Source organism: Muscardinus avellanarius, assembly GCF_963383645.1.
Source record: "Muscardinus avellanarius genome assembly, chromosome: 5".
Classification (NCBI taxonomy): domain Eukaryota; kingdom Metazoa; phylum Chordata; class Mammalia; order Rodentia; family Gliridae; genus Muscardinus; species Muscardinus avellanarius.
In genome coordinates, this window is record NC_137790.1 from 74344305 (window position 1) to 74366727 (window position 22423).

At 41.9% G+C, this 22423-nt stretch overlaps 1 protein-coding gene across 1 annotated transcript; it reads left to right on the top strand.

Annotated features, from left to right (window-relative positions):
• Nucleotides 1-367: 367 nt before the first annotated feature.
• Nucleotides 368-21860, top strand: UMPS (uridine monophosphate synthetase; the record flags this gene model as incomplete). The annotated part of the gene is made up of 6 exons (XM_080695688.1): nucleotides 368-523; nucleotides 4399-4552; nucleotides 8389-9060; nucleotides 11913-12088; nucleotides 14969-15083; nucleotides 21691-21860. 6 exons carry the CDS (start codon nucleotides 368-370, stop codon nucleotides 21858-21860), a joined length of 1443 nt encoding a protein of 480 aa, XP_080551814.1.
• Nucleotides 21861-22423: the final 563 nt, after the last annotated feature.

Here is a 22423-nt window from a genome sequence, read left to right on the forward strand (position 1 = left end):
TGAGGGTCATAAAATAAGTGAGGAACGGGCCTGGCTTCCATAACTTCTCTATTTGGAGAGAAACATGAGGGGATGGAGCTTAATAACTGGCACCTAGGCCAAGGAGTAGAGAAAAGCAAGAGAACTGGTCGAGGGGGCGTTGAGCTATGACAAATGGGCAGGATCTATAGACTGTCTCGAGAGGCTGGGCTTCAAACCCCAGCGAGCCCGCAGGCCACCAGCAGCAGCAGCCCAGCGCTGTGGACCCGCTCGCGCGCGCGCGCGGCGGAAGAGGCGTGGCCTCGGGCGACGCTGGGCGTGGTATCTCGGTGACGTCACGGCGTCGCCCGCGCGCCTCGCCTTCGGAGCCCACCGAGAGCGCGCGAAGATGGCGGCCGCCGGCGCCGCACTGGGGCCGCTGGTGACCGGGCTGTACGATGTGCAGGCTTTCAAGTTTGGGGACTTCGTGCTGAAGAGCGGGCTCTCCTCCCCGGTCTACATAGATCTGCGGGGCATCGTGTCTCGGCCTCGCCTCCTGAGTCAGGTGCCAGCCCGAGGGGAAGGACGGCCCTGGATGGCGGCGGGAAAGGCGACCGGAGTTGGGCTGTGGGTGGGAGCAGAAGGGCCGAGCTGGCAAGCCCGCCCTACTGTCGGCCGGGGGAGTGGGCTTGAGGGGCGCAGAGACCAGGGGTTGGGCTCTTGGGGACCTTAGACTGGAAGCTGTGCCTGACCCAGTGACCTGGACACGTGCGCTGCGGGATCATGGAGCCTCGCGTGGGCTGCGCAGGCGGCCGGTGCCCGGGTGCTGTGCCGCTAGCCCTCAGGAAGTTAGACTTGGGGAGGGAAGGGTTGGTGGGCGACCAGACAGCTGGAAGGGCTTTACTTAGGAAAGCGGATCCGATGTTTGTATTGTGTGGTCAGGAGCAAGAATTAAGACCAGACGGTAGCATCAGGTTTATTTGGAGACGGGCCTGGTGGCGCACACCTGTAATCCCAGACCTTGGGAGGCTGAGAGGAGGATCGAAGGTTTGAGGACAACTTCAACAACATAGTGAGAGTCTCAACAACCTAGCGAGATTCTGTTTCAAAATAAGAAAAATATAAGCCGGGCGTGGTGGCGCGCGTTTGGGAGGCTGAGACAGGAGGATCGTGCAGGTTCAAAGCCAGCCTCAGCTAATTAGTGAGGCTCTCAGCAACTTAGTGAGACCCTGTTTCCAAATAAAGTATAAAAATAGGTTATGGGAGTATAGCCCGGAGGTAGGAAGCCTCTGGGTTCCACCCCGAGTACCACCAAAATTAATAATAATAAGAAAAACATTAAAGGGGAGGTAATTCGAAGGTAGATTTTCCCTGGATTCAATTCCCAGTGCCAAAAAAGGGTAAATTTGACCTTTAACATTTAATTTAATCCAGCACAGTTTTTCTCAAATTTTGGGGTGTATTATAAATCACTTGGAAATTTTATTAAAATGCAGGATTGTCCTTTGTAGCTCTGAGTTAGGGTCTTTTTGCGTTTGTAACAAGCTGCCAACGGAAACTGCAGACCATAATTTGAGTGTGGATATAAATGTGTGGTCCAAAGAGTTGCTACTAGCCACATGTAAATATTGAATATAACAAATTTTTAAATTCAAATAGTCATGTGGCTAGTGGCTACTGTATTAGACATTATAAAGAACATTTCCATTATCACAAAAAGTTATATCAATATATAAGTTCTGTAAGTTACTTTTCCACACTTATAATGTTTGTTGGGCACCCACTTGTAGTTGTAAAAAAAGCAATAGTTTGAAGTGATTGAACAGTTAACTTCTTACCATCCAGAATGTTGATAAGATCCAAAATCTATCTCATTAGTGTGGAAAAAGTGAATTAAGAATTTTCTAGTGAAAAATTGGTTTGTGTAGAGAAAGTGAATCACCAAGGATTTTCTAGTGAAAAATTGTTTTTAAGAAGTCATCAGTTAATAAATGACGAAAATTACCTTTTGATGCTAGATCATGGTATGTATGTGTGACTTTTGATAGTTAATTGGGGAGAAGTTCATGACATTGAGAGAACTGGCTATGATAAAACTCCTTTTCACAGCTGCTTATTTATGTTAGTAGGGGTTGTCAGTATTTACATTCCCCCAAAACTACAGAATCATGCTAGCATCTAATTTCCTAGTAATAGGCATTATTTTACCACAGTTTTAGTGTACATTAATGTCTAGAAACTAGTTGGAGGGGAGCTAGCTACCTTTTATCTTAATAAATACATTTGTTTATGCTTCTATCGAAATCTGCAGATTATGTTTTAACTATGCTAACAATTAATGCAGAACTTCTAACACTTAGAGATTAATGATCATGAGATTTTTTTAAATTTACAACTTATATTTCCATTTACATCCATATAGAGAGTTAGAGTGATCAGTAAAATCAGTAAAAGCTTTCAAGCAGTAATGTATATTGCTTTGGAATAAACTTCTGTGGGCAAAGCTGAATGAAAATGTGAGTTTGAAAAAACAAAATTTTAACAGCATTCTTAGTTTTGCAGTGATAGGAACAAGAGCCTTGAGCATTCGAGCCAAGTGCTCTACCACTGAGCTACACCCTAGTCATTTTTTTTAACTATATCAAATTACTAAAAGCATTGATTCCAAGTGTATTTATTGGAACTAGTGATATGTTCCAGGATATGTTAATATTCTTAATACTGGAAATTATATCCTTTGCAACCTAAAAATTACTTAGACGTACAAAAGTAATTATATATATCAAAGACTTCTAATTAGGAAACAACACTAAGTCTTTTTGTTTGTTTTTGTTTTTTGGTGGTACTGGGATTCCTGGAAGCCCTTCTACCTCCGGGCTACACTCCCAGACCTATTTTTTACTTTTTTATGTGAAAACAGGGTCTCTTAAGCCAGTGAGGCAGACTTCGAACCAGCTCAATCCTCCTGTCTCCACCTCCCAAGCGTGGAGATTACGAGTGTGTGCCACCACACCCAGCACTAAGTTTTTTTTTAATAAGATAGCATTGGGCAGTAGTATTCATTCTAATATTAAAATGTGACTTAGTGAAAAAAGATTGAAATGTATTTTACTCAATAGGTTCTTTATTTATGAAACTTATTTTCTGTATCAGGGTTGAACCTAGTAGCACTCTGCCACTGAGCTATATCTTCAGTCCTTTTATTTTATTATTATTATTATTATTATTATTATTATTATTATTGCAGTACTGGAGATGGAACCCAAGGGCATTGTACCTTTGAGCTACACCACCAGCCCTATTTTTTTATTCTTTTTTTTTTTTTTTTTTTTTTTGAACAAAGTCTCACTGAGTTGCAAAGGGCCTCACTAAGTTACTGAAGCTGGCCTCAAACTACATCCTACTGTCTTAGCTTCCCAAAAGCTGGGATTACAAGCATGCGCCACCATGCCTGGCTTCCCTAGCCCTTTTTATATTTTATTTTGAGACAGGGTCTCGCTAAAGTGCACAGGCTACAGAATTTGCAATCCTGCCTCAGACTTCCAAGTAGCTAGGATTACAGGTATGTGCCATCACACTTGGCTATAATTCTTAGACTTTTTTCAGGAAATATAACTATTTGCTGGGCATGGTGGCGCATGCTTGTAAAACCCACGGTTGGGAGGCAGAGACAGGAGGATCGCACAGGTTCAAAGCCACCCTCACTGGCTTAAGAGATCCTGTTTCCAAATAAAAAAAATATAAAATAGGTCTGGGAGTATAGCCCAGAGGTATAAGGGTTTCGAGGAACCCCAGTACCACCAAAAAAGAGAGAAAGGAAGGAAGGAAATATAACTATCAAATAATAACTATAGATACTCAAAGCATAATGGATTACTGGGAAGAACACCTGGGAAGTCTTGAACCATCCATAATCTTTGGGGTTAACATCGTGATATCTCTTGTTCCCCACAGGCTTGCCAAATAGGTTTATTATTTTTTGTTGTTGTTGTTTATGTTTGTGTAGAAGGATTTAAGGTTGTAGTAATGGGTCTAAATTGTTGCTGAATTATAGGTGTATGCCACCACGCCCAGTTTATACTAACATTTAATGAAAAGGCATTTGTTCTTCCTCTCTACCTCCAATGGACTTGAGATTTTCATTGAGTTATTTCTGTCTTGAATGTTATGTTGCTATGCTATGTTACATGATTTGTATACCATTTAAAATAATAGTTAAGCCAGGTGTGGTGGCACATTCTTGTAATCCCAGTACTTGGGAGGCAGAGACAGGATCACAGGTTCACAGCTAGCCTCTGCAACTTAGACCCTGTTTCAAAATAAAAGAATAAAATAGGGCTTAAGGTATAGCTCAGAGGTAGAATGTCCCTGGGTTCTATCCCCAGTACCACAAAAAGAAAAAATAAAATAATAACATGTAACTTATGTGTTTTCTTACAGGTTGCAGATATTTTATTCCAAACTGCCCAAAATGCGGGAATCAGTTTTGACACTGTGTGTGGAGTACCTTATACAGCTTTGCCACTGGCTACAGTTATCTGCTCAACCAATCAAATTCCGATGCTTATTAGGAGGAAAGAAACCAAGGATTATGGTAAAGGCAGCATAAACATTTAAGTTAATGTGTAATCCCTTCAAAATTTTCTTTTTCTTTTTTAATATTTTTATTGGTGCATTGTAGTTATACAACTTACTGGAGCACAGGATAGTAGAGGCACACATCACTCATTTAGCCCTTACCCAATTCCTACCACATTCAAAGTTTTCTTCATACTGGAATCAGCTTTATTTTGGAAACAGGGTCTCACTGAGTTGCGAAGGGCCTCACTAAGTAGCTGAGGCTGTCCACAAACTGCAATCCTCTTGTCTCAGCCTCCCAAATGCTAGGATTACAAGCATGCACCACCACGTCCAGCTGATGCTGGGTTTTTTTTTGTTTGTTTTGTTTTATTGGTGGTACTGGGGTTCCTGGAAGCCCTTCTACCTCCGGGCTACACTACCCAGACCTATTTTATATTTTTTTATTTGGAAACAGGGTCTCTTTTTTGGTGGTGGTGGTGGTACTGGGGTTCCTGGAAGCCCTTCTACCTTCGGGCTACACTCCCAGACCTATTTTTACATTTTCATTTTGGAAACAGGGTCTCCTAAGCCAGCACGCGCGGCTGGCTTCGAACCTGCGCGATCCTCCTGTCTCCGCCTCCCAAGCGCGGGGATTACAAGTGTGCACCACCATTCCTGGCCTGATGCTGCTTTTTAAGAGACCTTTTATAGTATGTGTGTACATGTGTTTTACTGGGAATCGAACCCAGTGGGGCTCTGCAACTGAACTACATACCCTGCCTGCCTGCCTGCCTGCCTTCCTACAAAGTTGCCTAGGCTAGTCTTGAATTTGCACTCTTCTGGGTTTATATTATCAAACCCAGTCAAAAACTTTTATAATAAATCATTAAGATGTCTGGGGTTTGCTTCCAAAAGTTGGGGAAGGAGGGAATAAGATTATCACAGATTATCTAATTTACTAGCTTTCTGTCCCCCTTTCATAAAAATTACTCAGTGCCCCCTAATTGCATCTAAGGCTACTACAACTCTCCTGGATTTTTCTAGCCTGTGTCCTCTCCACCCCTTCTGGCAGTATCCCCTAATTTGGGAATCTATGATTAGATGAAACAAGATTGACCATGAGTTAACTGGTGAGGTTCTATAATTAAAGTAGGTGTTCATTATACTATTTTGTAGACTTTTTAAAATTGTCATAAAGCAAGAAAAATATTTAATTGAATTTTTGCTGCATAAAGGTATATTAGATTTATATTATCTATTTAAATCCCTGGCCATAAGAAAAAGTATCTTTTTTTTTTTTTTATGGTGCTGGGGATGGAACCCAGGGGTGCATTCTAACTCCGAGCTACATCCCCAGCGCAATGTTTTATTCTTTATTTTGAAACAGGGTCTCACTGAGTTGCAAAGGGCCTCACTAAGTAGCTGAGGCTGTCCACGAACTGCGATCCTCCTGTCTCAGCCTCCCAAATGCTGAAATTACAAGTTTGCACCATCACACCTAGCAGAAAAAGTATTATTTTTGTTTCTTCCTTTTTTTTTTTTTTTTTTTCGTAGTACTGGGGTCAAACCTAGGTCCTAATGTGTGCCAGACAAATACTCTACCACTGCGCTATATCACCAAGCCTTGTATGTCTTTAAAAATGTTTCAAGAATGAAATCGTTAGCATGCCTATAAATACTCACAGTCTAGAATTGAGTTGAATCTGCCAGTTCTTCAAGTAGTGGAAAGGAATTTAGAGAAAAGGAAAGATCAAAGATGATACCTGTGAGAAAGCTCAAAAAGTAGGGGAAATGGCCAGGTGTGGTAATCCCAGCAGCTCAGAAGTCTAAAGCAGCGAGATTGTTTGAGGTCAGCTTGAGCAAGGAACTTAGCAAGACTCTTATCTCAAAATTTAAAAGGGCTGCGATGTAGTTCAGTGGTAGAGTACCTCTGGGCTCACCAATACCACAAAAATGATGATGATGATGATGTAGGCAAAATGCTCACTTTGTTCATTTCATAATAAGATAAATCAGTAGTGGGAAATAAAAAAAAGTGAGTCTATTAAAAAAAAAAAAAAAGAGTCCAAGCTGGGCGTGGTGGCGCACACTTGTAATCCCAGCATTCAGGAGACTGAGACAGAAGGATCATGATTTGCGGCCAGCCTCACCTACTTAGTGAGGCCCTTTGCAACTCAGTGAGACCCTGTTTCAAAATAAAGAATAAAATACAGGGTTGGGGGTGTGGCTCGGAGGTAGAACGCCCCTGGGTTCCATCCCGATTTAGTCTATAGCCTGAATTATTTACATTTTGTAAGTTATCTGAAAATAGTTTGTATTGAGCATGGGGGTAGAAAAGTATAGTCCTATTGCATTATATAATTCATGAAGTTATGGTAATGAGTCTAAAGGTTTATAGAATATTTTTCTTATTTTATATTTTTTAAAATATTAGTTGGGTATGGTGGTGCATGTTTGTGATCTTGGGAGGCTGAGACTAGAGGATCACAGATTCAAAACCAGCCTGAGCAGCTTTGTGAGGCTTTTAGCAACTTAGACCCTGTTTCCAAATAAAATACAAAATATGTCCGGGGCAGGGGCTGTAGCCTGGAAGTAGAAGGCTCCTGGGTTCCATTTCCAGTACTACAAAAATGAAAAATCAAATGTCACTGATCTTGAGTGATGAACTTGGTAATTGTTGATGGAGAAAATGAATAATTGAAACCGGGTGATTGTGTGTTTCACAACTGTTTGATCTAAGTGACCTTGCTTTAAAAAACCCTAAATATGCTGGGCGTGGTGGCACACGCTTGTAATCCCAGCACTTGGGAGGCTAAGACAGGAGGATTGCACAGGTTTGAAGCCAGCCTTAGTTACTTTGTGAGGCTCTCAGCAACTTTGTGAGACCCTGTTTCCAAATAAAGTATAAAATAGGTCTGGAAGTATAGCCCGGAGGTTTAAAAAAAAAAAAAAAAACCCTGGGTTCCACCCCCAGTACCACACACACACACACAAATGATTTTTTTTTTTTTTTCCTTATTTGGAAACAGGGTCACACTAGATTCCTGAGAGCCCAAATTGCAGAACCTGGCTTCAAACCTGCGATCCTCTTATCTCAGCCTCTCAGATACTGAGATTACAGGCATGTACCACCATACCCTGCCCAAATTTGAAGATTGATCATAAAATACATGAACTAGTGTTTACATTGCAAAATAATTTGCTCATTTTACTCTAAATATTCTAACTGGCAATTGTGGGAAACATACTCTTAACAAAACAGGACATATTGAGAAGTCATCAGAAATAAATTAGCTCTAAAGTAGGTCCGAAAATAAGACTTGGATCATCTGCCTCTTTGTAAGTACATAGCAAAGTTATGCTGTAAGATATATCTTAGCTGGATGCAGTGGTGCATGCCTGTAATCCCAGTGCTCGGGAGGCTGAGATAGGATTGCAGGTCGAGAATAACCTCAGCAAGTAGTGAGACTCATCAACCTAGCAAGACCTATTTCCAAATTAAAAAAATAAAATAGGGCCAAAAGTGTAGCTCAGAGGTAGAATGCTCCTGGGTTCAACTCCCAGTACCAAAAAAAAAGATACATTTTGAAGCCAGGTATGGTGGTACATACCTGTGGTTCCTGTACTTGGGAGACGGAAACAGGAGGATGGTAGGTTTCAGGACAGCCTCAGAAACTTATTGAGGCCCTCCACAACTTAGTAAGACCCTGTTTCAAAAAATAAAATAGAGCTGGGAATATGGCTCAGAGGTAGAATGCACCTGGATTCAATCCCTAGTGCCACGGTGGTGGGGTGGGAGGGAAATACATCTTGAATTGGCTGAAATATAAATTGTTTTAATAGGAGTCAACAGACTTTTTTCCTTTCTAGGTACCAGGCGTCTTGTAGAAGGAGCCATTAATCCAGGAGAAACCTGTCTGATCATTGAAGATGTCGTCACCAGTGGCTCGAGCGTTCTGGAAACTGTTGAGGTTCTTCAGAAGGAGGGCCTGAAGGTCACAGATGCCATTGTGCTGTTGGACCGCGAGCAGGGAGGCAAGGACAAGTTGCAGGCACATGGGATCCGTCTTCACTCAGTGTGCACCTTGTCCAAGATGCTGGAGATTCTTGAGCAGCAGAAGAAAATTGATGCCGAGATGGTCGGGAGAGTGAAGAGATTCATTCAGGAGAATGTTTTTGTGGCAGCTTCTCATAATGGCTCCCTCCCTTCTTTAAAAAAAGCACCCAAAGAACTCAGCTTTGGTGCACGGGCAGAGCTGCCCAATATCCACCCGGTTGCATCAAAGCTTCTCAGGTTTATGCAAAAGAAGGAGACCAATCTGTGTCTGTCTGCTGATGTTTCAGAGGCCAAAGAGCTATTGCAGCTAGCAGATGCCTTGGGACCCAGCATCTGCATGCTCAAGACTCACGTAGATATTTTGAATGATTTTACTCCGGATGTGATGAAGGAGTTGACCACTCTGGCAGAACGCCATGAGTTCTTAATATTTGAAGACCGGAAATTTGCAGATATAGGAAATACAGTAAAAAAGCAGTATGAAGGTAAGGAATCAGCAAGAATCAGAAATCCAGTTTAAACCGGCTGAAGGCAAAAGGGAAATATATTGGCTCACATAGCTCAAAGTCTAGCTAGAGCAAGCTGTCAAGTGTGGTGGATTCAGGAATTCAGGTGATGTTTCCCGAAATCGCTCTCTCCCTCTCAGCTCTGCTTTCTTCTCTGTGACTTCTTTCTCAGATAGGCAAACGACGGGCCTACCCCAAACCAACACTCTGACCTAGGATATAGATTATCTTCATTTGCTGGCTTGGAGAATATGCTTGCTCCTGAAAATGTGAGGTGGTTAACTTTAAATACCTTGAGCTGAGAACCCTGCAGGGGTAATTCTCCTAATGAAAGTTGGTTGCTGATACCAAAAGAAAGATGTAGATTCTGCTCAGGCAGAAATGACAGATGTTGACCCTGCAGAAAATTATAGATATAAGAAACAATGGAAAAGCTGAGTAAAATGGTAAGACTTCTTTCCAGCTGAAAAAGATGTGCCAACACACATCTTTGTTGTTTTTTAATGTTAAATGGGGACTTGGAGTAGTGCATGTGTTTGGGAAAAATGCTTAGGTCTACCCAATTCCGTGTACATTTCTCTTTTTTACAAAATTGTAATCGTATGTATTTAATGCTTTTTTCACTTAACCTTATAACATTTTGGTCACCCTATTTAACATTTAGGCATCTTTGAAGCAACTTAATTTTTCTTAAAGTAATGCATGCATATTTCTAAGCTATTCCTTTAGAATTATCTGTGACTATCTTTACATGCCGAAGATTTCTTACTATTATCACAAAACTTATGCTTATTAGTTTAGCTTATTGACTGAAATAATAGTTACATAAACTTTCTTCAAGTTTGCATGTAGTTTTTTTAAAATATCAGAGGTTCTACTATCAGTTTTTTTTTTTTTTGTGTGTGTGTGTGTGTGGGTGGTGGTGGTGGTGGTGGTGGTGGTGGTGGTGGTATTGGGATTGGGATCAGGATCGGGATCAAACCCAGGGATGTTGTACCACTGATCTATAACCCCAGCCATATACATCTATTTTTATTTATATTTGTGTGTATTTGTCTGGTGGTAGAGTTTGAACCCAGGGGCATTCTACTCTGAACTACATCCCCAGCCTAGCCTTAATTTATTTTTTTATTTTGAAACAAAGTCTCCCTAAATTGCTGAGAGCCTGGCTAAATTGCTGAGGCTAGCTTCCACCTGCAATCTTCCTTTCTCAGACTTCTAAGTACTGGGATTACAGGCATGTACCATCACACCTGGCTTTTTTTTTATATATATATATTTTGAAACAGGATCTCACTAACTTACTGCTCACTTAAACCTGAAATCCTTTCTCAGATTCCCAAATACTGGAATTACAGGCATGTACCACCTTACCTGGCTTTTACTGTCAACTCTAAAAATGTATATAAGAACTCGGTGTGGTGGCACACACCTGTAACCCCAGTACATGGGAAGGTAAGACAGGAGGATCTCAGGTTTGAGGCCAACCTCTCAGCAATTTAGTAAGACCCTGTTTCAAAATAAAAAGATATAGCTCAGAGATAGAATACTCCTAGGTTCAATCCCCAGCACCAAAAAAGAAAAGTATATAGTTGTCTGTTGAGATTAGATTATCTAGCTGGGTGTGGTGGCACACACTTGTAATCCCAGCATTGGGAAGCTGAGACCGCAGGATTGTAGTTCAAAGACAGCCTCAGCTACTACTTAGTGAGGCCCTTTGCAACTCAGTGAGACCCTGTTTCAAAGTAAAGAATAAAAAAAAAAAAAAATAGGGCTGGGGGTGTAGCTTGGAGGTAGAATACCCCTTGGTTCCATCCCTGGTACTGGGGGGAAAAAAGAATAAGGAAAGTTAAAGAACATCTAGAAACATAGAGAGATAGTAAAGTTGCAGAGAGATCCTTGCAGAGTGAAAATTTGTCATCTTTAAGAAAGTTTATAAACCCGGCATGGTGGTGCACACTTGTAATCCCCATTCTTGGGAGGCTGAGACAGGAGGATCGCACAGGTTCAAAGCCAGCCTCAGCTACTTAGGCTCTCAGCAACTAAGTGAGACCCTGTTTCCAAATAAAATATAAAATAGGTCTGGGAGGATACCCCCGAGATGGGAAGCCTCTGGGTTCCACCCCCAGTACCACCAAAAAAAATAAAGTTTATGAGACAGGATTGCAGATTTGCTGCCAGCCTGAGGTACTTAGGCCCTCCCCTAATTAATATGACTCTGTTTCAAGATAAAGAATAAAAATTGGGGTAGAGGTGTAACTTGCAGGTAGCTTGCCCGAGTTCAATCCCTGCACTACAAAAAAATAAAAAAAAAAAATAGAAAGAGATTTCAGCCAGGCATGGTGGCACATGGCTATAATCTTAGTATATGGAAGACCGCGACAGTGGGTTCTCAGGTTCAAAGCCAGCCTCAGCAACTTCACAAGACCCTGTTTCAAAATAAAAAGGGCTGGGGTTTAGCTTGAAGGTAAGACACCCTTGGGTTTAATCCCCAGTATTCAAAAGAAAAAAAATTTTTATGTCACTATCCTTGACCTTAGTAAATGCCTGTCCTCAGTCTAGTTCCTTTCTAATTGCATGAGCTTTATTGGAGGTGTTCCTGAGTTAACCAAGAACAGAACTTGCAAAAAAAAATTTTTCTCACTATGATCTTTGACATAGCTTCCAGCTGGACAGATTAATTTTTTTACAGATGGATCCACAAGTCCATAGAAGTTCTTAAAAGTACTTGGTGCTAACAAGTTAGTAGGAGATGATTTCATGTTGTCACTGGTTGGTTGGGCAAAAGAATAAAAGTTTTTTTTTAGCAAAATAAGTTTTTCCCTCCTTAGGTGGAGTCTTTAAAATAGCTTCTTGGGCAGATCTTGTAAATGCCCACGTGGTACCAGGCTCGGGAGTTGTGAAAGGCCTGAAAGAAGTGGGCCTGCCTTTGCATCGGGGGTGCCTACTCATTGCTGAAATGAGCTCTGCGGGCTCCCTGGCCACTGGAAGCTACACTGAAGCTGCGGTGAGTGATGGGGAAACGGGGAGGAGAGGCCCAGAGCTGTGCTATGGGGCAGGAAAATACCTTCATCAGCAATCTGTGAGAACCTTCCCTCCCCCCACATTGAGCTGTTATTGTGACAGTATGTCAATACTAGTTGGATAGAATTCCTTGATAGTTAGTAGCATTTTATATCTTGGAGTGCATGCTTAGAGGATTTGATTTCTTTGATTTCTCTTCCAACAAAACATTAGGACTCAGCTGAGCATGGTGCACTTTAAATCCTTGCACTTGGGAGGCTGAGACGGGAGGATTTGGAGGATTTGGGTTTACGGACAGCCTCAGCTACTTAGGTTCTCTGCAACTTAGTGAGACACTGTTTCAAAATAAAGAATATAAAATAGGGCTGTGGGTATAGCTTGGAGGTAGAATGCCCCTGGGTTCAATCCCTAGTACTGCAAGGAGAAATAGTAGGACTCACAATCAGATAATACCCATCTGTAACTGCCTTTAAGAAGATGCCAGTCCTCTTTCATCTCAGCATATAAAAGTGAAGATGAAAACAGCTTCCCAGCTGTACAGTCCTTTAGTCTCCCAGGTCCCACAGTTACACGTTTTCGTAACAGCACCCTACATGAAGTAGCTTCCTCTTATTTAGCCTTTGATGCTGAGTGCTATTGTATGGAAAATACAGACGTCTACCAGTTGCAGTGTTTTCTCCAGAATTAAAAGTTTTTACAAGCTAGGCATGGTGGCACACCCCTATAATCTCAGTACTTGGGAGGCTGAAAAAGGAGGATTGTAGGTTTAAGGCAGGCCTCAGCAACTTGGACCTTGTTTCAAAATAAAAAAGTCTGAGGTGTATCTTGGTGGTAGGATGCCCAAGTTTGATTTCCAGTACCAAAATACACTTATAACACCGTACATGTTAATTCCTTCTCCATCCTGTCCTGACACCTACATGCCAAAATAGAATAAAAATGAACAATTATCTAGTTAAAAAGTTCCTTTGGGGCTGGGTATATAATGCCCTTTGATAGAACTCTTGCCTAGCATGTGGGAGGCTCTGGAATTCCTCATATTTCAAAGAAACAGTTTCCCTTCATAGAAAGTTACTTAGAATTGTGGATAAACCACCTTAAAGATATGTTAAGGAATATCACTTTTTTTTTTTTTTTTTTTTTTTTGGTGGTGGGTATGGAACTGGGGGGTGGAACCCAGAGGCTTTCTACCTTCGGGCTATACTCCCAGACCCATTTTATATTTTATTTGGAAACAAGGTCTCACTAAGTTGCTGAGAGCCTCACTAATTAGCTGAGGCTGGCTTTGAACCTGCACGATCCTCCTGCCTCAGCCTCCCAAGTGCGGGGATTACAAGCGTGCACCACCACGCCCGGCTCCACTTTTTTTAATTTTGAAACAGGATCTTGCTAAGTTCCTGAGGCTGGCCTCAGACCTGGGATTCTCACCCAACTAGGAATATCAATTTTTAAAATTGCCATGGAATCGTGGTTCGCAGACAGCCTCAGCTACTTAGTGAGGCCCTCTGCAACTCAGTGAGACCCGGTTTCGAAATAAAGAATACAAAATAGGGCAGGGGGTGTAGCTCGGAGTTCAAATGCCCCTGAGTTCCATCCCCAGACCCGCAAAAAATAAAATAAAATAAAATTGCCGTGGAAATTTTTATTTTTTCTTAATTCAAAGACATGGCCCTTGACTTAGTTGTTTTTTGTTTGTTTGTTTTTGCTGTACTAGGGATGAAACCCAGGGGCATTCTCCCTGGAGTTACACCTTCAGCCCTGTTTTTTCTTTATTTTGAAACAGATGAGTTGCAAAGGGCCTAAGTAGCTAAAACTGTCCACGAACCATGATCCTCCTTTCTCAGCCTCCTGAATGCTGAAATTACAAGCATGTGCCACCACTCCTGGCTTTAGACTTAGGTTTTAAACCTACCCATAAATGGACCAGAAATGTCTGATTTCCCAAGTAGCAAAGTAATCAGTGCTATTACTGGCATTCTGGGAGTGCTGGTCTGTCTCAAGGACAAGACATCACTGATTGTTGGTAGTGAGAGTGGACCACGTTTAAGGGAAGAACCAAAAAAAAAAGCCAGGTAGACCTGCTGTGCGTGTGAGGTAACAGAGTAGAAGTAGGGAAACATTTAAGCAGGTGCAAAAGGAGAGGGAAAACGGAAGTGAGAGAGTTCCTTAGCTCTTAAAAATGTAAATTTTTTATATGATGGTAAGAACCTCAAATCCTTTTTGGAAGTAGGTCATTTCACATTGTTACAGATAAATACTTAAGGGGTGGAAGGTTTAGGGAGTAGTTCAGTGGTAAAGCACAAAGGCCCTGAGTTTAATCACCAGCACCCAAAACAAAACAAAAGTAATTATGCAGCATCTTGATTTTAGATGGAACACAATATTTTTGGGGGGGTGGTACTAGAGGTTGAACCCAAGTACATTCTACCTCTGAGATATAACCCCAGGTCTTTTTATTTTTTGTTTTGAAACAAGGACTCACTAGTTTGCTGAGAGTCTTTCTACAGTGCTGAGGCTGCTCACGAACCTGTGACACTCTTGTCTCAGCCTCCCAAGTGCTGAGATTACAGGTGTACACCACCATGCCTGGCCAGTGTAGGCTTTTTGATATTTTCAAGTATAGTTGAAAAAGTATATATGGGGGAAGAGGTGAGAAAAGGGTCACCTCAAGGTATTAAGGAAGCAAATATGTCTCATAATCATGATGTGTAAGTCAACCTGTTTCAAATAGATTGAGTTTATATATGTATAATATGAAGTGTGAAGATAACTAGATATTCTAACTAGTTACTGCAGATTTCTCTACTTTGTGTAATTATATTGTGATTAGCTGTTCTCTTATATCCTCTTACATCCCATGTAGGTTAGAATGGCTGAGGAGCATTGTGAATTTGTGATTGGTTTTATCTCTGGCTCTCGAGTAAGCATGAAACCAGAATTTCTTCATTTGACTCCAGGAGTTCAATTAGAAGCAGGAGGTAAGTCTATCACTGGTCATGACTTTTCCAAAAATACTTTTTTTTTTCTTCTTTTTATGCTAGGGCTTGAACCCAGGGGCACTCTACTTCCAGGTTATATCCCCGATCTTTTTAAAAATTTTTTATTTGAAAACAGTCTTTCTAAGTTGTTGAGGCTAGTCTTGAACTGTCGATCCTTTTGTCTCAGCCTCCTCAGTACTGAGGTTAAAGGCATGCGCCACCACACCCAGCTGCGAAAATACTTCTTTACCTATATCAGGCAAAATAAAACTGCAATTACTAAAGAAGCTTTTTAATCTAAACAATGGCGACTGAGCCCTTTGGCCCAGTGGACTGTCCTATATTTGTAAAACAGCTTGCAGAATAGTTTTAAGATAAAATCTAGAAAACGGACATATTTGGTTAGTGGTTTTCAACTGATATTCTGAGTATGCTGCCAAAAGAAGGTGTTCTTCACTCAAGGAAGTTTGGAGAACGCTGAACTAATGATAATTAGATGTTTGCTTGTTAGAGGACTTAGGAGAGCTTTTGATAGGCCCTTGTCAGTTGTGAATCGCCAGCATGGAGAGCTGTGGTCGTCATGTTTCCCAAACTTGAACGTGTAACACTTTGAGCAGTCTGAAAAATGCAGTTCTATGGCTAAAAAGCAGTGCTAGTCTTCTATTCAATAAAGGAATAATCTAGATTATAAAAATATACACATTTAGTTGGGCATGCCACCACACCCGGCTCAAAAGATACTTTTGAAAATAGATTGAGCAAGCCGGGCATCATGGCGCACGCTTGTAATCCCTGCACTTGAGAGGCAGAGACAGGAGGATCGTGCAGGTTCAAAGCCAGCCACGCTGGCTTAAGAGACCCTGTTTCAGAATATAAAATAGGTCTGGGAGTGTAGCCCGGAGGTAGAAGGGCTTCCAGGAACCCCAGTACCACCAAAAAAAAAAAAAAAGATTGCGCAGGTTCAAAGCCAGCCTTGCTGGCTTAAGAGACCCTGTTTCCAAATTTAAAAAGTATATAGAATAGGTCTGGGAGTGTAGACCATAGAAAAAGGGTTCCATCCCCAGTACCACCAAAAAGAAAAAAAAATAGATTCTAAGCCAGGCGTGGTGGTGCACGCTTGTAATCCCAGCATTTGGGAGGCTGAGAACGGAGGATTGCGGTTCGCGGACAGCCTCAGCTACTTAGTGAGGCCCTCTGCAACTCAATGAGACCCTATTTCAAAATAAAGAATAAAAAATTGGGCAGGGGGGTGTACCTTGGAGGTCAGATGACTCTGGGTTCCATCCCCAGAACCAAAAAAAAAAAAAAAAAAAATTAGCCGGGTGTGGTGGCACATGCTTGTAATCCCCGTGCTTGGGAGGCGGAGACAGGAGGATCATGCGGGTTCGAAGCCAGCCTTGCTGGCTTAAGAAACCCTGTTTCCAAATAAAAATATAAAATAGGTCTGGGAGTGTAGCCCAGAGGTAGAAGGGCTTCCAGGAACCCCAGTACCACCAAAATTAAAAAAAAAAAAATTTTTTTTATTTTATAGTACTCATTAACTCATCTCCATCTTTCTTTCACACTATCCTTTCCCGGACCCAGCTTTCCTCTCCAGAGAGAACCATATAACTGCTGTAACGTGTTGACCTTTGGCTGGACTCATGTGGCATGTGGGAAGTTTGGAGGGTGTATCCTACATGTAATACTATAAGCACTGTTTCCATATCTAGAGTTACTACATTCTTTTTACATGCATAGTGTTATTTTAGTTACATTTGGGACATTAAATATTTCCTGTAGATGTATATTGTTTACAAATGGGAATATCCTTATGTATATTTTTGTACATGAAGAGTATTTCTGGAATACTCTTCTAGACCAGATGCTCCTTGGGCGTGAGAGCTCTTTTTTTAGAGACTGCATTTCCCCCAGCACTATGCAGATTTTTTTTTCTTTTTTCTTTTTTGCGATACTTGGGATAGAACCCAGGGGCATTCTACCTCTGAGCGACACCCCAAGCCCTATTTTTTTGTATTCTTTATTTTGAAACAGGGTCTCACTGAGTTGTAAAGGGCCTCACTAAGTAGCTGAGGCTGGCTTCGAACCTGTGCAATCCTCCTGTCTCAGCCTCCCAAATGCTGGGGTTACAAGCATGCGCCACCACACCTGGCTTTGTAGATGTTGAAGGAATGAATAATAGGTTATATAGACAGATGAAAAGATTAGTGTTAAGGTTGGCAAACCTCAGTTTTCTTTTTAAAGCCTTAATTACTAAATTACTAGCAGATATATGTTCATCTTGAAGGAGCTATTTTATATATAGTTAATATAACCATCTTAAAGACTGCTTTTTACAGTACTGACCATTGAACCCAGGGTAGTTCTACTTCTGAGCTACACCCTTTTCTTTTTTCTTTTTTCAGTACTGGGGATTGAACCCCAGGGGCATTCTATATTTTGAAACAGGGTCTCACTCAGTTTGGAGGGCCTCACTAAGTAGCTGAGGCTGGTTGCAAACCTGCGATCCTCCTGTCTCTGCCTCCCAAGTACTGGGATTACAAGCATGTGTCACTACACCCAGCTTCCCAGCCCTACTTTTTTATGATAAAACTTGTTTATTTATTACATGCACTGCTTACATACAAATTTCCTGGCTAAAATACCTGCAACAACCTTGAGGAAAGAGTTTTTTAAACCATCTTCACAGTCCAAAGTATAGCTTTTTTTTTTTTTTTTTTTTTTTTTTTTTGGTGGTACTGGGTTTCTGGAAGCCCTTCTACCAGCCCTTCTATCTCCAGGCTACACTCCCAGACCTATTTTTACATTTTTATTTGGAAACAGGGTCTCCTAAGCCAGCGCATGCGGCTGGCTTCGAACCTGCACAGTCCTCTGTCTCTGCCTCCCAAGCGTGGGTATTACAAGTGTGCGCCACCACTCCCGGCCTATTTTATATTTTTATTTGGAAACAGGGTCTCTTAAGCCAGCACGGCTGGCTTCAGACTGGTGCGATCTTCCTGTCTCTGCCTCCCAAGCACGGAGATTACAAGTGTGTGCCACCATGCCCGGCCAGAGAATAGCCTTTTTAATAAGGCACTCATGTTGGGAAATAGGATAGAACTACCAAATTAAATAAGGTTTAAAGAAGCCTCTTATTAAGTTTGTTTTTTTGTTTGTTGTTGGGTTTTTTTTTTTTTTTTGACCTGTTTTATACTTTATTTGGAAACAGAGTCTCACTATGTTGCTGAGAGCCTCACTAAGTAGTTGAGGCTGGCTTCAAACCTGTGTGATCCTCCTTTCTCGGCCTCCCAAGTGCTGGGATTACAGTGTGCGCCACCATACCCAGCTAAAGAAGCCTCTTATTAAGCACAAAAAACTTTTAATACATTATCAATACAAATAGGAAAATGTCTTTTTGTGTGTGTGGTACTGAGGGTGGAACCCAGGGGCTTTTCTACCTCCAGGCTATACTCTTTTTTTTAGGCTTTACTTGGAAACGGTCTCACTAAGTTACTGAGAGCCTAAGTAGCTGAGGCTGGCTTCAAACCTGTGCAATCCTCCTTTCTCCGCCTCCCAAGTGCTGGGATTACAAGCGTGTGCCACCACGCCCTGCAGAAAATGTCTTTTAATGAATATGATATATCAACAGTCTGAAGGATTGTCTTTATATTGACACAGTAAAAATAATCAATTTTGGAAAATTACAAAGTTAATTTTTTTTTTTTTTTTTTTTTTTTGGTGGTACTGGGGTTCCTACACTCCCAGACCTATTTTTTAACTTTATGTGGAAACAGGGTCTCTTAAGCCAGCGAGGCTGGCTCCGAACCAGCGCTATCCTTCTGTCTCTGCCTCCCAAGCGCGGGGATTACAAGCGTGCGCCACCACACCCAGCTCAAAGTTAAATTTTAAGGATGTCACTTTTTTTGTTTTGTTTTGTTTTTTCTTATTTTTTCATTTTTTGGTGGTACTGGGGTTCCAGGAAACCCTTCTACCTCCGGGCTACACTCCCAGACCTATTTTTATACTTTTTTTTAAAATTTGGAAACAGGGTCTCGTAAGCCAGCGCAGCTGGCTTCAAACCTGCACAATCCTCCTGTCTCCGCCTCCCAAGCGTGGGGATTACGAGTGTGAGCCACTACACCCGGCTGAGAGCAGCCATTTTTTTTTTTTTATAGAGAGAATTCCTAAACTCTTTATTACCCCCATTTAAAGCTTATTATCAGTTGTTCATCTACAAACTAACAGGTCAGGTAAAGCTTGAAACATTGCATTTCAGTGCAATGTTTACAGTTTCTTCTTTTAAGATACCTCTAGTCTACGGTCTCAAAGCACATTAAATCATTATCCTTGGTAATTGCGAGGTGTTAGCATGTGGAGAGAGCAAACGTGTCTTGGGAAGAAATGAGGCTCATTCTGCTGGGCGATGTGTCGTATGTACATGGCTAATGGAGCAGTGTGCCGGCGTGTGCAGGGGTAGGGACTGCAGCGCTGGAGGAGCCGGCAGCTCTTAGCTGTCTCTGGTCACCATTTCAGGATGTCTCAGCTGCTGCCTTTTGGAACTAACTAGTTTCATCCTGTCTCTGATGTACTCTGGAGCAGAAGCTGTGTCTCTTGGACTCCTGAAAATATTGTTCGGTTCCATCAGGATAAACTACAGACACAGTTAATCTACCCAAAAGTGATTTCCCAACTGCTTCCGTTTCATCAACTTGCTCCTCATCATTAGTAGCTCCAGGCTCTTCTGGACAGTCTTGTAAGATCTTTTCAGCATTTGAGTGAAATATAATAGTCATTTCCAACCTATGTGCTCTCTCTTCAGATGCTCTTGTAAATTGTTTCTATACTCTGTTCAGCCGAAGAAGCTGTGGTCTGCAGCAACTGTCTGCCATAGTCATGAGTACTCTGTTCCCCAGCCCTATTTTATTTGTTAGTGTGAAATGGTCTTGCTGAGTTACCACTTGCTGGCCTTGAACCTGTGATCCTGTGTCAGCCTCCCAAGTATTGGGATTACAGGTGTGGGCTACCTTTTATTTGTAATTAAACAAAATATTATAGAAGGTTAATCAGGAAGAAAGCTAAGGTGAGAATTTCAATCAGGAGATTAAAAGATAAGTGGAAGCAGGGTGTGATGACACACATTTTAATCCCAGTACTAGACTGGAAGATCACAAGTTCAAGACCACCCTCAATAAGTAGCAAGACTCTCAGCAACCTAGTGAGATAGGTTTCAAAATAAAAAAGTAAAAAGGGCTGGAGGAGCCAGGTGTGGTGCAACATGCTTGTAATCCTAGTACTTGGGAGGCTGAGACAGGAGGATCGCAGGTTCACGGGCTGCCTCAGCTACTTAGGCCCTTGGAACTTGGTGAGACCTTGTTTCGAAATAAAGAATAAAAATAAGGAGCGTGGTGTGATTGCACACACTTGTAATCTCAGTATTCCAGAGGCTGAAACAGGAGGATTGCAGTTTGAGGCCAGCCTCAGCTACTTAGTGAGGCCTTTTGCAACTCAGTGAGACCCTGTTTCAAAAATAAAGAATAAAAAATAGGGCCAGGGGGGTAGCTCAGAGGTGGAATGCCCCTGGGTTCCATCCCCAGTACTGCAAAACAAAAGTGGGGGTGGGGGGCTGGCGGTGTGACTCAGAGATAGAATGCTCCTGGGTTCAATAACCAGTACAGGGAGGTGGGGGGGGGGGTTCGTGGAGTTTTTATATACTGTTTCACATCTCCAGTTTTACATATTACAGAGTGGGCCTCAGCAGAATGACTTGCCCTAAGGCCTCTGAATAGTTGCTTTAGTATTGAGCAACTCTTGGTATTTTCCTAAACTCCATGTTTGTGTTAAACACTTTGAGTCAGTTTCGGGTTCTTAGCCCATTTGTTTGGCAACCATAGATCTTTTTAGTCTTGTTTCCTTGATTTGTAAAATCATAATAAGCACCATTACCTGCCTCCTAGGGGAGTGGAAAGGCATTGAAATGGTGTTTAAGAGACTCAGCACAGTGTCTTGGCACAGAGTGAGCACTCTATGCCAGCTGCTGGTGTTATTTGTAAGCCCCCCGCCCCAATATTTTGGCTAGGTAGTACATTTAGGACCTAAACTTTTAGGGATATTTGAAGCATCATAAGCCATTTAACAGAATTCTTTTAAACCAGCATAACTTAGTAAGAACAAAGTAGTCACTGAGTATTAGGGTTAGAGTTTGCACATAATCTGAGCACTCCCTGAGGTTGCAGTAGAAAGGGCCACGTAAACGGTGGCAGTCAGATTCCTGGGGGAGAGGGGCTTGCCAATAGTGCAGTACAGTGATTCTTAGAGGAATACTGCTATGTTCAATTGTGAGGCTAAGTTTTGTTGTATTTTTCTTTGTTGCCAGCACAGGAGATTTGCCTAGTGTTTAGGTATGGGTAAGCTGTATATGCTCTGGGCTTTTGACCATGGAGGTCTCTGGCTGATCCTGTGAGGCGCATCACCCCCACGTTAGCCACTTGCTATGTAGGAAGGAAATGGAAAGCAGGAGCGAATTTTTACTTCAGACTGACTATACACTAATTTAAAGGAGGCACATTCATGTGATAGGTTTTCTGACTTTTGCATTACGTCAAATAGATTTTTCTCTTCTTTTCAACAGGGGATCATCTCGGCCAACAGTACAACAGTCCACAAGAAGTCGTCGGCGCACGTGGTTCTGATGTCATCATTGTAGGCCGGGGCATACTGGCAGCTGCTAATCGCCTGGAAGCAGCTGAGATGTACAGAAAAGCTGCTTGGGAAGCTTACTTGAGTAGACTAGTTGTTTGAGTGTCTTGGATACATTAAGTGAAGGCCCTGAAGATAAGTGGCCTCCTGAAGTCACTGGCTGGAAATGATCAGCACAGCCTTTCCTGGTGTTTGGATTCTTCCACAGGAAACACAGAATGGCTTGTAATCACTGTGGTTTTATTACAATAAGCTCATTTTCACACTTGCTTTCAAGACTGGTGTTTTGTGCGGCACTCCATCTCTAGCTAAGGCTAGACTGCTTTATTTTAATTTCAATGGAACAAAATTCTAGGACATAAGAAATTAAAGCCAGTATAGCATGGGTCCTTTTGATTTTAGGTGTTGCCCAGTATCATCTAAATATTAGCTGTTCATCTTTTGTGGTTGGGTACTGGGGATTGAACCCAGGGGAGTTCTTTCTCCTAGCTATACCCCCAGCCCTTTTTATTTTGAAAGCAGGTCTTGCTAAGTTCCTGATGTGGCCTCAGACCTGTAATTCTCCTTTCTCAGACTTCCAAGTACTGGGGTTACAGGCTAAATGACAGCCCAAGCATACAAAGGGTGCTGCTTCCTAAAACTGCAGTTGCTCACGCAAAGAGCAA